Raw genomic sequence first — 15,914 nt, 5'->3', positions numbered from 1 at the left:
CAATTCATAGTTCATTGCTATCCCATTTTGAATGTCTGCAGCTAAAGCTTCCCGCTCTAAGTGAGAAAACAAAACCAAAATCATTGCAGAATCATAGAATGGCCTGGGTTGGAAAGGACCTTAGAGATCATCTCATTCCAACCCCCTGCCATGGGCAGGGACACCTTCCACCAGCCCAGGTTGCTCCAAGCAACCTGGCCTTGGACACTTCCAGGGATCCAGGGACAGCCACAGCTTCTCTGAGCAACCTGTGCCAGGGTCTCCCCACCCTCATAGTAAAGATTATGCTAAACAAAGACTTTGATTAAGAAAGAGCAAGATTTGACCACTTTCAATTTCCCTTGCTTTTCCTAGAAAGGCAGCGTTGCCAAGGAGGGGTTTTCTCACATCAGGGGAGTGGTGTAACAACACCTTCCAACTGCGAGCAAACATCCATCTCCAAAAATCCATCAGAACAGGACGGAGCACTTCTCAGTGCATGTCTTCTCACTGAGCACAGGCAGCAGGAACTCTCCATTTGATCAGCATCTTGAAAAATCCAGCTCCTTATTCAAAGCTCTAAGAAAAGACTTAGCAACCAAACCTTAGGGACTCTTCTCTTTAAATAAAAACAAATAAAAATTCAACCTGGTCCATTTAAAGACCTTCTGCTAAACTTGCCTCCTCTGGCACAGAGCACCAGTGATTTAGTTTGCATTGTAAAGATTTACTATGCACTTTTCCTATCTTATTAGAAGCAGTCATGGAATCCACCTGCTTGAATTTCTTTTGGCTCTGAGTGAGAACTGCTGAAGAGGATGACATCCAGAGGTTACATTCCTGTCTACCTTTCATTTCAGCTTTGTAACTGCAGCGAGCAGTAAGGTTATATTAGAGAGCTTGATGATTAAAAGGAGACAAAAAAGAAAATTAAGAAATTGTCAGGAGCTTGTAGATAGATGTTTTCTAACAAAACCTATTTTGATATAATTTTCTAACGAACCCTGTTTTTTATATAATTTATTAGCTCTGCTAAATGTTTATAAAACATAAATTAAAAATAAACTGCTTCAATAAAGGCCTACAGGAAAATAACTAATACTCCTAACGATGCACACAAATTTATTCTTCTCACCATGGCCCCAGGCATGGGAACAAGGATGACTTTTTTTGCTGTGCACCCATCAGACAAGGCAATGATCTTTCTCTCTGTGTCCTTTTTCCTATTTTTTTTGCCCTAAAGGAGAAGAAATAACATGGTTTTCTGATGTTTGCCTGGACAGAAGTCTCCTCACAACTCAACCTGCCTAACGCCGTACACATGCAGGCACCTCTGCCCTTACAGGTGTACAAAATTAGAATTATATTATTATACAAGGCTGGATTTGGCCTCATTAGTTTAATACAAAGCAAGTGAGGGATGTCACCTCTCCACTGCAGAGCCCACCATGAGGAGGCCCCTTTGCACACCCCTAATCCAAACCATCAGGGGAAGAGCTCAGATGCTTCCAGCCCAGCACAGATCCGTATGGTTGGATGGATCACATCTCCAACAAGCATCCAATGACTAACATGGAGCCCGAGACCCTCCACAGAGCTCGATTTTTTTGGCTGGGGCAGCCCAGCCTGGCTCAGAAGTTCACTCAGAAGCCAATGGAGAGACTCAGCACCACCGACAGGATGGAGCTGATCCCAAGCCAGGACAGGAAGCTCGGAGGAAACATAAGAGCTGCCCTGTTTGCTGCCTCGAATATTTGTTTCGTGTTTTGGAATTTACTGACTGGAGCTGCGTGGAAGAAACCTGGCAGGCAGAGACTTTTGCCAAGCTGTGTTATTTTGGTTGTCTCAGAACTCTTGAAATAAACCCCAAACTCCAGTGAGACTTTTGTGTTCGTGCCGTGGCCTCCTTGAACTCGGTTCGTCCAACGGCTCAGGATGAGCCTGGACTGGCAGATCTGCTGCAGCCTTGGCTTGCAAGGCACTGTTATTCTGCTAAGAACACGATGTGCCTGGTTCTCCTCTCGCTTTACATCCACCTCGTACCTCTGCAGCCTGTCGGATTATCATGGATCCAGGTCTGATTTATTCCAGCTTCGAGAAAGAGGAAAATTTTAACAGGTTTCCTTAGAGCTCAAGACTAAACTCCCACTGTTTGAGTGGTCATCGTGATATATTTCCTTTTGCTTAAAAGAACATTAACTGAAGGCCTCATCCATCAATCAACTGGACAGAAGCGCCCTGAGTTCTACACCTCACCAGTGACTAAATTTTGTTGACTAAACTTCCACCAAAAAACACACACACCTTTTGCAACCAAAAGATACCCCATTTGGAAGAGGACAGGAACACCAAGCGAGCCCTCTGGATGGTTCAGCCGGAGCTTTGTGTCCACCAGGAGGGTTAACACGAATGCTCCTGATTGTTTCTGTTGTTTATGAATCTCGACCTTCAGAGCAGCGCTGAAATGTGCTGTCTCCTAAAGATGTTCCCCGCCGATATGACACACACTTTGCATTGTTCTTCCACTGCACACAGGCATTAATATCCCAGAGGTAACCCACCCTTCTCTTAACGGCTGCTGACAGGTCCAATGGCTGAGCGAAAATCAGTTGAAGGAAAGGGAAGTCTTGTCGGAAATGAGATTAATCTTGTAACGAGTGTTCAGCCCTGATAACCCATCTGTGCAGAGAACTGCTTTAACTGGAGAGCAATTAACCTTCACCTGACAAGCTCTGTCCAACCGTTATAAACAACATTAAAGGCACAGGATCCCCCCTCGTTTTTCCCCCTCCACCTCCCCGTTTAGGCAGACTAAACAATCAGATTCTGGATTCCATGAAAACAGTGGATGCAACGGTGCCTCGACGACACATCTAGGGGAAGTTGTTTTTTGTTTTTTGGGTTTTTTTTAAAGGTAATGTCTGTGTGGAAATAATGCAAAAAATGTCCCTGGCCACCACTTTAGGGGGGTTGATCTGATTAGTGAAAAGCAACAAGTTTGAGCACTTCCAAGGGAATGCCTCAGGCATGAGGAAAGCTGGTGGGAATACACCAAAGACCAACAGTAATAAAAATGTAGGTGAGCAGACAAGAGCTGAGCAACCACACCTGAGGAACGCCGTTCTCAGGACTGAGTGTGCATTTCCCCCAACACCCCTGTGAAGCCAAAGCCAAGGGGGCAGCTCCCAAGGGCTTCCTCAGCCAGGGCCTTGTGGAAGGTGCTCGTCAAAACTAACTCCCCAGCTTGCAGAACTGGCCTCTTGGGTCAGGTGCCCACAGGACCAGCCCTCCTGTCTTGACAGCTGGTGCTTCAAGTGATGTCTCTGACCTCTTCCACGGTCTCTGGAAGGGTCTGTGAATCCAGCCTCAGATTCCCAGCCTGTTAGACCAGCACATGAATGTAGCAGAGATAACTGGACCTGGGTCTACCGTTCCCGGATGAAAAGGCGGGATGTCTGTGAAGCCACAACAGCGAAGGTCTACTCAGTTCTCCAGGGAAAGGCCACCATCCCAATCTCAGTCAAAGTGGTAGAAACCTGGAATGGTTCCAGGGGAATCACTGCCAAAACAACACAGAAAATTTGGGCTGAGCTCCTGAATAACTTGGGTGCAAGCCTGGCCCCAGTCAAGCCACACTTTTGCCTTCAATTTGCCCAATTTCACTTCAGGTTCCAAAAATCCTTATTCATTCTACTGATGTGCCTGAAACCAATTACCCTGAAGTTACAATTAGCAATAGAGGCTTCTGTCTTTATTTCCTTTCCTTCTGCTCCAGGTTTCTCTTTTCCTTAGCAGAAGGTCAAACAAGCAGGTTACTCATGGTTTTATTTCTCTTTACAGCAAGGCAAAATCTCTGTTTCAGTCCTTTTGGTTGAATATGGGTATGTGGATTGCAAGAGAGGGCCAGGAATCTTTAAGCTATCCAGAACATGCTCCAGACTATTTGTTGGAGAGTCCCACCTCAAGTCCTAGAGAAATTTATATTTTATTTGGTGATGGACACAAATAAGGATTCAGGCAACACAGAGTTGGAGGGAGGATGTTTTGTTTTTCATCTGACAATGCTAATGGATTTTGAAACAATTTCCAATATTGTAAAATACAGCAGCACTTTTCCTACCACTGCAGAGAAAAATGCTGTTATTTCATGGCCCAGAGTAACAGGATTGGTCCTAAAGTTATTACATACAGATGCACTGTACTGTGGTTTAAGTGTTTAAATAGTAACAGGTAGAGAATTACCTTTATATCAAACAAGAAGGGCTTAGATCTTTCCAGTGAGTTAGATATTAGCAGATAGGAAGTTCCTATTGAAAGCATTTCCTGTATTGGTAGTCCCTGATTTTGGCAACTTATCTGGGTAGGAAATGAATGCAGGAAGTATCTGTCTACAGACCCTTTATCATCAAGGTAATTGCTGTGGCAGCGTTTTACTGTTTATCAAGGTAATAAACATATAGTCTAAAAAAAGATGTTTTTCAAGCCTGAAGAACGAAGTTTAAAAAAAAATAAAATAAAAAAAATCTTAACAGGCACTGCAGTTATGCAAAACCTTCCACCTAGAATTAATGTGCTGCCACTTGTTTCTCTCATCACAGCTGCAATTAGGGATCTGCAAACAAAACATTCCCAGTCTCCTGGTTTGGTTTCTTTTCCCCAGTTATGGCACTGTTTCTCTGTAGCTCACTCTCTCATCACTCCTAAGCCAGGCAGGTAGTTTTAAAGAGCCCTGCCACTTCCCAAAAACGGTGACCCACCCCTTCCTGCAGGTATTTGCATATACCCAGTCCTTGTAATCTGCTGGCAACACACAACCTTTGACTAAGCAAGTCAGAGCCTTTCCTGGTGCGAGGAGGTTACCCAGCCTGGTGACACCACTTCCCACCCATCACTGGAGATTTACACTCCAAATAAACAGGCCCTGCAAGGGGAAGGCATCACATCCTCGGCATTCCTTCCACTCGATTAATTCACGAAATCCACCGCTCCAAAAGGCCATTCACCTTGTGCTCTGTGTGTGGACCAAGTGAGTGACCACTCAGTGTGTCCTTCAGCCTTAAAAAATATCCCTATTATTCATCATTCTTTTTTTTTTTTACCTCTGAAAGTTCAGTGACATTTTGATGACAGTAATCATCACAGTTGTTTGTATTTGTCAAATTTACTCCTTTTTCTTTGAAACAAATTCGATTTGTGACACGATAATCACCAGAAGTGGCAACCACTGGTTCACACAGCGTAGTTATTAAAACCCCTTCTGAATATTACTTGTTTATAACCCACTGAAATAATCCCTTCAACAACAAAGACACTTCAAAGAAAGGTCTGAGATCATTTTCATGTAAGTTCTTCGAAGGTTTTTTTATGTTTGTTGATATTTTCTACGCAAAATTTCTTCCATAATACATAAATATCTATCCAGGACAGCAGGATGACTGATTATCTGTCAAAATAAAATAAATTTTTCAATAGTTAAAGATGAATCTGATAGAAATCACATTGCAGTCAGTGAACTTGTTAACTTGACAAGGTTTTATATCACTGCATGTGATATTTTGTTAAAATTGATAATACAAGTATTATAAACTTTAAAGAACCCCAAATTTCCTTTTCCTTTTTTTTTTTTTTTTGCTGATTTTCAAATAATTCTGTTGGTTTGATTTAGAAACCTGCATTATAAAAGCTATTTCTTTCTTTAAGTAAACAGTATTATCCATTTTTACTGAATCACAAGCTGTCCCTCTGAAAATAAATAACTTCTTTTGGCATTTTACAAAACTACTCCTGTATTTGTCTTTCAGCAGCTCATTCTCCAAGAGCACTTGTTTCTTTTAACATTATTTCTGAAAGGCCTTTTTGTGACTCGGGGAACTTGCTGAAAAATGTTTTGTTAAGGGATAATATAGTGCTTGTTAAGGAAAAACAAACAAAGCAACAAACTCAGGCAGTCAAATATATGCATTTTCCAGCTGTTGTTCCTTGCCTGGGGACTTAATTCTAGAAAGCAAAATCCTTATATTTCCCTTCATTTTGGCATATGAAGACACAAACCAAATCGAGTTAAATGGCTGCTGATTAAAAGCAAAAGAAAACAACACAAAAATCCCCCAGAATATGTTCTTCTGTTTTTGTTTGGCTATTTCTGCCTTGAAATTGTACATTTGTATTTGAGTCAGGAACATGGTTTTACCTGGCAATAATTGCAGGTCTGATTCTGTTGCCTTTATTGGAAAAAAAAAGAAAATCTTCATGGAATTGGTGGAAACTCAGAATTAAGGAGGGCAGGATCAGGGTAAGGGATTTAAGGCCCTCTTGCTGTTCCTGCTTCTGACTCACCTGAGCACTCAGGTGTGTTCTCTGCTTTAAGGGGCTTGTACCACACCAGTGGAAGTATTTACAGGCTTGAAACTAAATGTACCATTAATTGAGATGAAGAGGGGAAAAAAGAAAAAAGGTAATAACCTTTATAATTGTTTTAATGCAAGGAACAAATGTACAAATTACTGTATCAGCTCTGCTGGATTCAGTGCAGATGCAAAGCTTTAAACAAAGACTTAAACATTTCCATACGCCAAGGGCAGATTTATTTCTTAACTGTCTCCAGCTTTCCTTGGCTTGAGAAATATTTGAGGGAGTGCTTAAGATTTTCTAAAGGAAAGTGAGAGAAAAGTAATACCAAAGAGAGAAGCACAGCATAACACTCCTCGAAAATAAATCTTGCCCCTATATTCTGCTTTAATCAGCGTGTCCATACTCTTTCAAGCCTCAGGAACCACAAAGATTCTCCTGTCCTTTATCAAATACACAGATTTTTTTGCTCCCAGAAATCGCAGATTCCACGGGAACAGCATGTTAGAAACCAATAATCAGAAGTGGACATGACCATATTAAATTAAAATAAAAGAAATATCCACAAGCATAATCAATAAGTCATTGCAAATTCAAGATCACTTACTGAAGAGTTGCAATAACAACAATTGCACTGAAGAGTTTTAATAAGTAGGCAAGGCAAGGAGAAAAACATAACCAGGGTTGAACAGGGCAAGGAAATAGAATTCCAGTTGTACTTTTCTATTTAATGTTCTTTCCTCCACTATAGGATAATGGGGAAAAAAATCCAAAGTGACCTTCAGGATAACTATTTTTACTTCATCCCAAGGTAACACTTGAGTTTTGCTCCATTCTATTAAACAAAAACCCAAACCATCAAAAAAAACCCAGACTGATGGCTAATTGAGAAGCATTTGATATGTTCTAAAATTGTATTTACAGTAATAGGGACTCCTAAAATTGTATTGATTTGAGAGTCTTTAGTTTCTCTGGACACACAGCTGTCCAGATCCCACTTGTGCCAGAAGGAAACATGTCACCTTAGCACTGAAATCCTCGATCTTAAGAGACTTTCTGCACTTGAAAAACCACATTTTACCCTTCAAATGCCAAAAAAACCTACAAGTGAGATCAGCTGCGTGGGCACCAGGTATTGGGCTCAGAAATATCAGCCTCTGACTGTACCAAACCCAAAATCCTTGGTGTGGAGGCACCTTTTTGCACCATTCCCCTCTCCGTTGTTTCCTACTCCAGAACCGACCCCGCTCCCAATCAAAGGGAGAGATCCCTGACCTGAGCAAGGACAGCTGCCCTCACAGTGAGAAAATCAGGATTAACATTATCACCATCCATGTCAGAGCCTGGGGAAAAAAAAAAAAATACAAAACATTTCTGCCTCCTTCTCCTTCTTTTTAGGACAAACCTTTCACCGCGGCACTTTCCCCCTCCCGGCAGAGAAGGGACAGGGGGCAGCAGCAGGAGGGCGGGGGACAAGGGGAGATGTATCTCCTGGGAAAACCACATTTATGATGTCAAACCCAGCACCAAAAACCTCACACAAACGCTTGTCTTCGCAGATAACAATTAACCCCGGCGGAGCCAGACTGATCCCTCAGGAGTTACTGAGTGTCCCACGGGTCTGTCTGCAAGTTTGGGAGAGGGAAGGGATGAATCAGAGAGTCTTACTGGAAGGGCACTTTTACATGTGTGTGTGTGCATTCCCAGAAATTTCTAGCCGGTTGGGAACAAAAACACAACCATTCACAGCCAAATTTTGACATTTAAGGACTCCACAGCTTCAGTAAAGAAGGGAGTGGATTCCCAGATAAGGCTCTCCACCTTCCGTGATCCCAGCGTTGGGATAGCTGGGATACCCTTTGCCAGCAGAGAACACAAGCCATTATATTACATTATTTGTATATATTTATATTATTGAATATATATATATACACACATAAAGCTTCAGCAAAAATTAACAAACACCTGTTTGGCCTTCCACTGGAATTTCCTTCTTTCAGAAACCTCTCAAGTTAAATGACTTCTTTATGAACTCCTTATAGAAGAGGAATTGAATCTCTTTGGACTGGCTCAGGGTTATGTCAGAGTAGATTTCCTGCATCTAGAGCACAAAGCACCTGCCATTTCTTCCCAGTCATTTTACATTTTGCACTTGCATAAATAAAATCCTTGCCTCAGCATGTAAGGCCTTCCCAGCACACAGAGCACCAAAATCCTCAACCTTTTGGGGTGTGTTGCCCCCTGCAAGTTCTACCCTCCAGATGAGGAGAGAGAAGTGCATGTTTTTCCACTCAGGAGGCTTTTCTGACTGCACTGCACTCCCAGGCTGGATAAAACACGGCTCTTCTCATCTCCCTAAGCGTCAGAAGGTAAAATAATAACCACGAGGTATTATTTAAAATCTTTTACCCTATTACAATTCATCTAATAGAAAACACAAAGAGAAATAAATAACAAGAGCTCCTCAGAATGCAAACACCATTGAAACTCATGGTGCTGTTTTATTTGAAAATATATTTCCTACCAACATCAATGGTTTATTCTGATGAACAGGCACAAAATGAAATGCTACCACCTCAGCACAGAGCCGTTCTTTTAGCCAAAACTCAACTCCCTGAACCTCAAGAACCAACAGGAATTTAGTTTCAGGAGCTACTTAGCATTTAATAGATACACAGCAGTGCAGAGGAGATCCAGACCTCTGTCTCTGTATCGACAGCCCCGTGAAAACATCAGTGATCGCAAAGAGAGGAGGTTCATTAGACTTTTTTAATCACTTTGACTTCAGGCAAGACCCTCAGATCTCAAAACCCATAACAAAAAGCACCAAATGACCTCTCAAATATAAACAGCTAAGCAGAAGCCACTGAGTAAATCCAAGAGCAGCTCCCCCGAGCCGCCAGCCAGGCTATTCCGTATCTCCCGTTAAATCTCTGGCATAATCAGAAAAGTGCAGAAACAGACAGTACCACCAAGAAAGCAAATACCTTGACCCCAAACCTGATACTACCTTGACCCCGAATCTGATAATACAACACCGCAGAGCCTTCCCTGAACACGCTCTTTGCGTAAAATTAGTTTTGCTGTCACAAAATTACAGTTCTATTCTGCAATTAACCCCAGCTATTGCTGTGGCAGTCACTGCAACATGGAGAGAAGCGAGAACTAGACAGACACATATATAGATTTGTTCAGCTTTCTGTCACAACCTGAAAAACTCAGCCAAGCCAGCCTTAAGAATAAATTTAAAAAGATTAACGAACCATGCACCGAAGTCAAGCCAAACGCCAAGAAGAGAATTTTATTGTCCAAAAAATTAAAAGCAAAAAAAAAAGAACACACCCAGGAGATCTTCCCACCACCACCACCATTAAAATGACATGCAGAAAAGTCCCCGGTAAAAGGATCAGGGTTTCTAGAAAAGCACATAATTAACACCTGCACAAGACAGAAACAAGAGCTGGTGCCTCTCTCCTTCCCGCTCGCTCAAATTTGTCTCCCCATCCACAAGAGAAACATCTCCAAGTATCCAAAAGCGCCCTTAGGAACCCGCTTTTCCCTTCCAGTGCACACCCTCTCCCCTCCTGGCAGTCCACAAACACATCCAAGTCTTCCCAGTGATACCTCCGAGGGATTTCAGAAGCTCCCCTAAAGACAAAAAAAAAAAAAAGGAAGGGGCTTCGCATTCGCAATCCACGGCACTGAAGAGCGAATTTAAAAAACCCAATTTTTTTTTTTTTTTTTCCCCGAGTTTGAAGTTTTTAAGCCTTGCGGATGGTTGGAGTAGGAAAAAGGAAATTTACTAGGCAGTACAAAGGAAATCTTGTTGTCCTCTATTGTGGCAGTGGGGGTGTTGCCCAATTCTAACTTATCTAGGTTGATAAAAGGAAACCGAAGAACACGCCAGTGACCAAAAAGCGCCGACGAAAAAAGGTGCCCCTTTCTTACCTTAATAGTGCTTGCCATAATGTGATCAAGGTTATTGATCGCTAATAATTGCTAATAATAATTATTGCTTCGCTCTGACCAGAAAGAAGTTTTGATGAGGTTGTTTAGAGCGGATGAGATTGTGCTAACTCTGGGAAATGAAGTCAGCCAATGGCAGGAAGAGGTTTCTATTGGTCCTGGCCACCACAGCTCGAAGAAACAGGATATTTGGGAGTGAAGAGATAAGAGTCCTAAAACAATGTTGTTTTTCTTGATGATATGTGACTAAAAATTTTTTTTAAAAAATTTTTTTTTTTTTTTTTTTTTTTTTTTTTAAAACAAAAAAGTCAATTGCCTGTGGCTGCCTGGGCAGGTGTGATGTGATGTGCAGTAAGTGTGACAGGCCACTTTGAGGCAGGATGCAGATGTCAGATGAAATGGACCAAATTCAGCAGTAGTTTGATGCAGGCTGTGTTCCCTGGGGAATTGTTGGTTCAGGGCCAACGCCAGGCTGGGTATAAGGGGTGTAACTCCAAATATGTTAATGAAGTCTAGCCCTGCTTACACCACATCTATATTTGTCCATCAACCTCATTCCTGGATTCCTGAGCTATTGACACTCTCTGGCCTATCTGATTGAGCACTTTTTTTTTCTTTTTTTCCTTAGAGAAGAAGCGAGTAGATTGGAGACAAATGATTCTTTTTGATGTCTCTTTGTTACTGAGGAAAGGAAGTCACAAAAAGACAACAAGCAAATGCCAGAAACAGTCTTAAATCTTCCACGTTCTTCCCTTACTTCACAGCCCTGCCCATGCACCAGAAGGGGATGGTTTCACTGGCGATTCCCTTCCTGGTTAGAGTGTGATAGTCATTTTTTATTCAGTGTTATATTTTTATTTGTCCTTTTGCAGCACTTGGCAGTCACGGGGCACCTCAAATCTCCCAGCTGTGCAAACAGAACACCGTCCCTGTCCCAGGCCTTTGCTTAGGCCTGCTGGGCTTAAAAGAAAAAAAAATAAGTAAGAAAGGCAAAGTGCTTCCATCATACCAGCCAGTGTAAAATCCCACGTGTAGAGAACCACTCAGGATCCAGTGCAGACACAACCCTTTCACTCCTTTAGGAGTCTCACAGCATTTCATGCTTTCATAAAAGACATAATTCCTGGTGTCAGGAGATTCTGATCTTCCAGCTAGAAGAGAAAAGCTTGAAAATAAACCCCTTAAAATTGGAGTGAAAAATGAAACTACGTCAGAATATATTATTTAAAAAAACCCCCCAACTTACAATTTTAAAAAGCTGATCCTGCTCTAACAGGTTTACAGTTTCTCACTGCTCCCTGTAACGACATCCAACCGTGGACAGCTGGAAGCACTGCAGCGCTGGGTACATCATTCCAGCTGAAAAGGTCCTGCCCTCTGACCAGGGATACTGGTATGATAAAAAGAACAAGGAATAGGGATGGCTTGTTGCAGCACTATTTAGTGGGAGCAGATGACCTCACCCTCTCCCAACGCTGCATTCTCCTCCTGCTCCTTAGGAAAAACAAAGAGGAAACCGGAGCGTTGTTGTGTAGCTGGTGATGTCTGCTGGCATCCAACACGCATTTTTTCCACACAAAGACAGCAGTAAATCCCAGTTCACTTTTCCCCTCCTCTCCTGACCCGAAGAAGGTGAAATGTGCTTTTCCAGACACACAGAGAGGATGTGAAGAGCTGCCTGTTTGGCCCCCCCGGGAATTCGTCCTGCAGGTGCTGCTCCCTCTCCCCCCAGGGCAGGGCAGAGGAAAGAAAGGCTCATCCACCCTCCCCTGCTCACGGAATGTCTCTGCCACCCATCAGATCCCAGGAAATCCTTGTTTTCAGGTGCAGAAATCCCTTGAGTCCAACCTTTGGGACACAGGATCGCTACAGCTGGGATCTGGCAGAGCTGCCCCAGGGCACACCCTGTTCCAAGGTTAGCAATGACACCCAGCTGAGCCTCTGCCCCAACTCATCTCCAGCTGCCTCACAATCCTTGGGGCCCCACCTTGCCCACCCAAGGGGCCGAGCAAGCCTCCAGATCCCAACAGAGAGAGTGGGAATTGGAGAGCAGGCACCCCTCCCTGCTTTTTTCCCTCCCTGCTCTTGATCCCGAGGTGCCACAGAATCAGCTTGGTTTTTATATTTAAGGAGCTCTGGATTCTTGCACTGTAAAGACGACTTTTGGTCGCTTCAGAACAACCTAGAGCCAGCACTGCCATCCAGTATTTTATATTCTCCATCAGTGGGTTCATATGGGAATCCAGTGTTGCACTGCTGAATGTCTTCTTGGAGCCCACATCCATGGATTACGGTGCTCCTGCAGAGCAGGTAACTCCTGGTAACTTTCCTATTTTCATTACCAACCAGTATGAAAAGAAAGCAATTTACAGTAATTGTATTTCGTGGGGATGTTGATTTCCTCCCTTTTCATCTCCAAACAATGAGCAAGACAGCCAAAAGATTAGAACCTTTTTCTTGACATTTTCAAAGCCTTGCATAATGTTTCAGTTGGGTGACTTCCACCCCAGTTAAGCCCATGATATTTTGGTGTTTTGTTTTTTGTTTTGTTTTGTTTTACTCAAATATATTGAGAGGCTGCAAGCATCAGTTCCAGCTCTCCAGTGGAGAGGATCTAACAAATTCATTCACAAGCAGGTTTTAGTAATGATTCTTCTCCACCCCACCTCCATATAGACAAAGCTCCTCTTGGTTTATACAGGGATTTTGGAAGCATAAGGCACTGCTGAGCTCTGTTATTATTATATAAGTTTTACAGAGCCCTCAGCCCGGTGAGGATTTTGCCATTTTGAACTGGCACAGGTTCTGTGCCAAAGAATTCAGTGAAGTTTATTTGACTTTCAAACTAATACCCACAGGCAGATTTCTGAGTGCTTATGCTTGTGTTGATCCAATTGCAAGCAGAGCCTTGGTATTGTAAGGGAAGGAAAATATTGGGTTATCAAATCACCATCATCCAGTTGCAAAAGAAAAACAGTCCAAGCACTTCTACTATTTTTCTCTTTTCTGATTTTTTTGTTTTAAGTAGAAAGAAAAAATGGTTTTGTTATGTTAGGCAACTACGTGTTATTGTCTGAAATAAGGCTGTGTGAGTGTGAAGAACTCGGTCAACAAGCAGAATAAAAACACCCCAAAAGTACTAAAAATCCACACAAGTCACTTAATGCTCCCCTCTTAATTTCTCTCTCTTTATGCCGAAGGAGGGCAGGGTTAGATGAGGAAGAAATTCCTCCCTGTGAGGGTGGGCAGGCCCTGGCACAGGTTGCCCAGAGAAGCTGTGGCTGCCTCTGGATCCCTGGAAGTGTCCAATGCCAGGTTGGATGGGGCTTGGAGCAACCTGGGCTGGTGGAAGGTGTCCCTACCCATGGTAGGGGGTGGGAACTGGATGATCTTCAAGGTCCCTTCCAACCCAAACCATTCTGTGATTCTATAAAATACTTCCAGAAAGACCATTCCTCATGCTGTTTGAAACACCACCACTGACTCCAGAAAGAAATCCTGTCCTCGGATTTTTTCATCTCCTATCCACTGGAGCATTGGGATGGAGGAAATACATTGCAATATTCCCTATGTAAACAGATTTATAATCCATCTTGCTGTCTGGGAGGCAAAGCAAGAACTCTGCTCTCAGCCTGGGCTGATCAAGAGAATAGAGGCACACTCTGCTATGTTAATAATGTGACCTTGATCCCTTCAACTGTACAAATTCCTCCGGGAAAATAATTGGGAAAACTGGAGACAGATTCACTTTGTGTGTCATGCTTACTATTCATGCACAGAGTGTCTGCAGATGTGGGTATAAAAGAAAAGAACAGAGGAAAAAAGTGAGTACTTGTTCCTCTTACCAACATTCCAGGTAAAAAGGAGGTTGTCCTCTAGGTAGAACCAGGTTAAAAATCCAACAACTTGAGCAGAAAAAAAGAATTTGCTTTGCTTTTGTTTTTGGAAGCAGATTTTAAGAAATCCAGGCAAATCAATGTTATTTCACAGCATGTGTTATTTCACATCTGCAAAGATCTCGATCCCCTAAAAAAAATGTAGGATTTTGTTTAAATGTAGCTCCAAGCACCAGTGGGGCCGTGCCCAGATTGGTGTGTGAGGGTCAACTACGCTCTTACCCAGCCCTTCAGCACGACAGTCTCCCTCTAATTCCCAGTTTCCCCCTGGCTCTGATGAAAATACCAGGGAAACTCTGCCCTCCCCACAGAGAAAGCTCTCACAATTAGGATTTCACCACGGGAACAAACAAGAGGTGCTCAGGAACTGAGTTTCACAGACTGCTCCGAGGGGCTGTGGGATCAGCAGCTCAGGGATGATGGACAAGGGGTTGTGGAATCAGCAGCTCAGGGATGATGGACAAGGGGCTGTGGAATCAGCAGCTCAGGGATGATGGATTCTGGTCCCCTGACCCCTGGAATGTCGTGCCTTTGGGGCTGCTGAAGGGACCTCTTCCTTCCATAGCTCTGATGCAGCACCAGGTCTGAGGGCACAGGACCAAATCCCTCCAGGGAGCAATGGGCTTCAGTGCCAGGGTGGGCTCATTCCCACCGATCCACGGCTGGAAATGTGGAGGTTAACTCTGGGAGGAAGCACTACGAGTGGAGTGGGGCATTTGCTTCGCACAGAGCCCAAGTGGAAGCCAGCAGCCCATGTAAAGCCACGTAATTAATACTAATTATCACTGCCTGGCCACGTAATTAACACTAATTATCGCTGCTGCCTGGTCACGGGGGCGGCACAGCTCTCTCAGCATCCTTCCCTCCGGCACTGCTTCCAAGCTTTTTGTGCCTGTCTTTTCCCGTACTGCCAGGCCTTGCACCACGGGCGGAGGGAGGAGGGGGATGCCCCGAGCCCTTCCACATCCCCGGAGGGTGCCGAGGGCCGGCAGTGCCCGGTGGGCAGCCCAGCCCAGCCCAGCCCAGCCCAGCCCAGCCCAGCCCAGCCCAGCCCAGCCCAGCCCAGCCCAGCCCAGCGGTCACTAGAGGGTGCTCCCTGCCCCTCGGACGGAGCTCGCTGCTCCCTCCGACGCCAGGCTCCTTCCCAAGTCAGCAATTAACCCTTTTAACAAAAAGAATACTTGAGCAGAAGCAAATAAAAGAGATTTCTTCCTCCTTCAGTGGCACACCACCCCCCCATTATTTTTGCACTCAGGGCTGGTTATGACTTAATGCTTTCCTGCTCTCCTGTCTTTGCTTCCCTTCATCACCCCTCTCACTGCTCCAACCCATTTGCCCAATTAGTGCCTTCCCGTGTTTTCCCCACCCTCCTTCCTCTCACAGCAATGAGCCAAGCAAAAAGTTGTGAGAGAGCCTGGTTTAGGGACACCTTTTTTCTTTTTTTTAAATATTTTAACATTACTCCATGGGACAACTCCAGTCAAGAACAGGTTGTTTTCCTTCAGACAAAGCTTTACAGAAAAGACCTGTTGGAAGTTTTCAAACTGAAAATCAAAGTGCTTCATTTACCAACTCTTACCTATGACTCCAGCTATTTAAGCTTCTATCAGCCATAATATTTTTGGTGGCTACACCTGTTTTCCCACTTTTTCTGTTCTGCTCATCTTTGGATACCACCTGTAGACTCTACATAAAACAAATACCATAGAAATGGGAAATGAAATG

At 43.6% G+C, this 15,914-nt stretch overlaps 1 protein-coding gene across 4 annotated transcripts in view; it reads right to left on the bottom strand.

Annotated features, from left to right (window-relative positions):
• ERG (ETS transcription factor ERG) overlaps positions 1-15,914 on the bottom strand; it is a 104,430-nt gene that overhangs the window by 53,599 nt on the left and 34,917 nt on the right. For 2 of the 4 annotated variants that reach the window (XM_050332842.1, XM_050332844.1), the window contains exon 1: positions 10,276-10,410. The exons of the other annotated variants lie outside the window; for them this stretch is intronic. In XM_050332842.1, the coding sequence (XP_050188799.1) occupies positions 10,276-10,293 (18 nt within the window). In that variant the 5' untranslated portion in view covers positions 10,294-10,410. Of the gene's footprint in view, positions 1-10,275; positions 10,411-15,914 lie in introns of those variants that run through there. 4 annotated transcript variants of the gene reach the window in all.

The sequence above is a fragment of the Myiozetetes cayanensis genome, unplaced genomic scaffold (genome assembly GCF_022539395.1).
Source record: "Myiozetetes cayanensis isolate MyiCay16 unplaced genomic scaffold, myiCay2020 scf5-8, whole genome shotgun sequence".
Taxonomy (NCBI): domain Eukaryota; kingdom Metazoa; phylum Chordata; class Aves; order Passeriformes; family Tyrannidae; genus Myiozetetes; species Myiozetetes cayanensis.
This window is presented reverse-complemented; position numbering and strand designations above follow the sequence as displayed.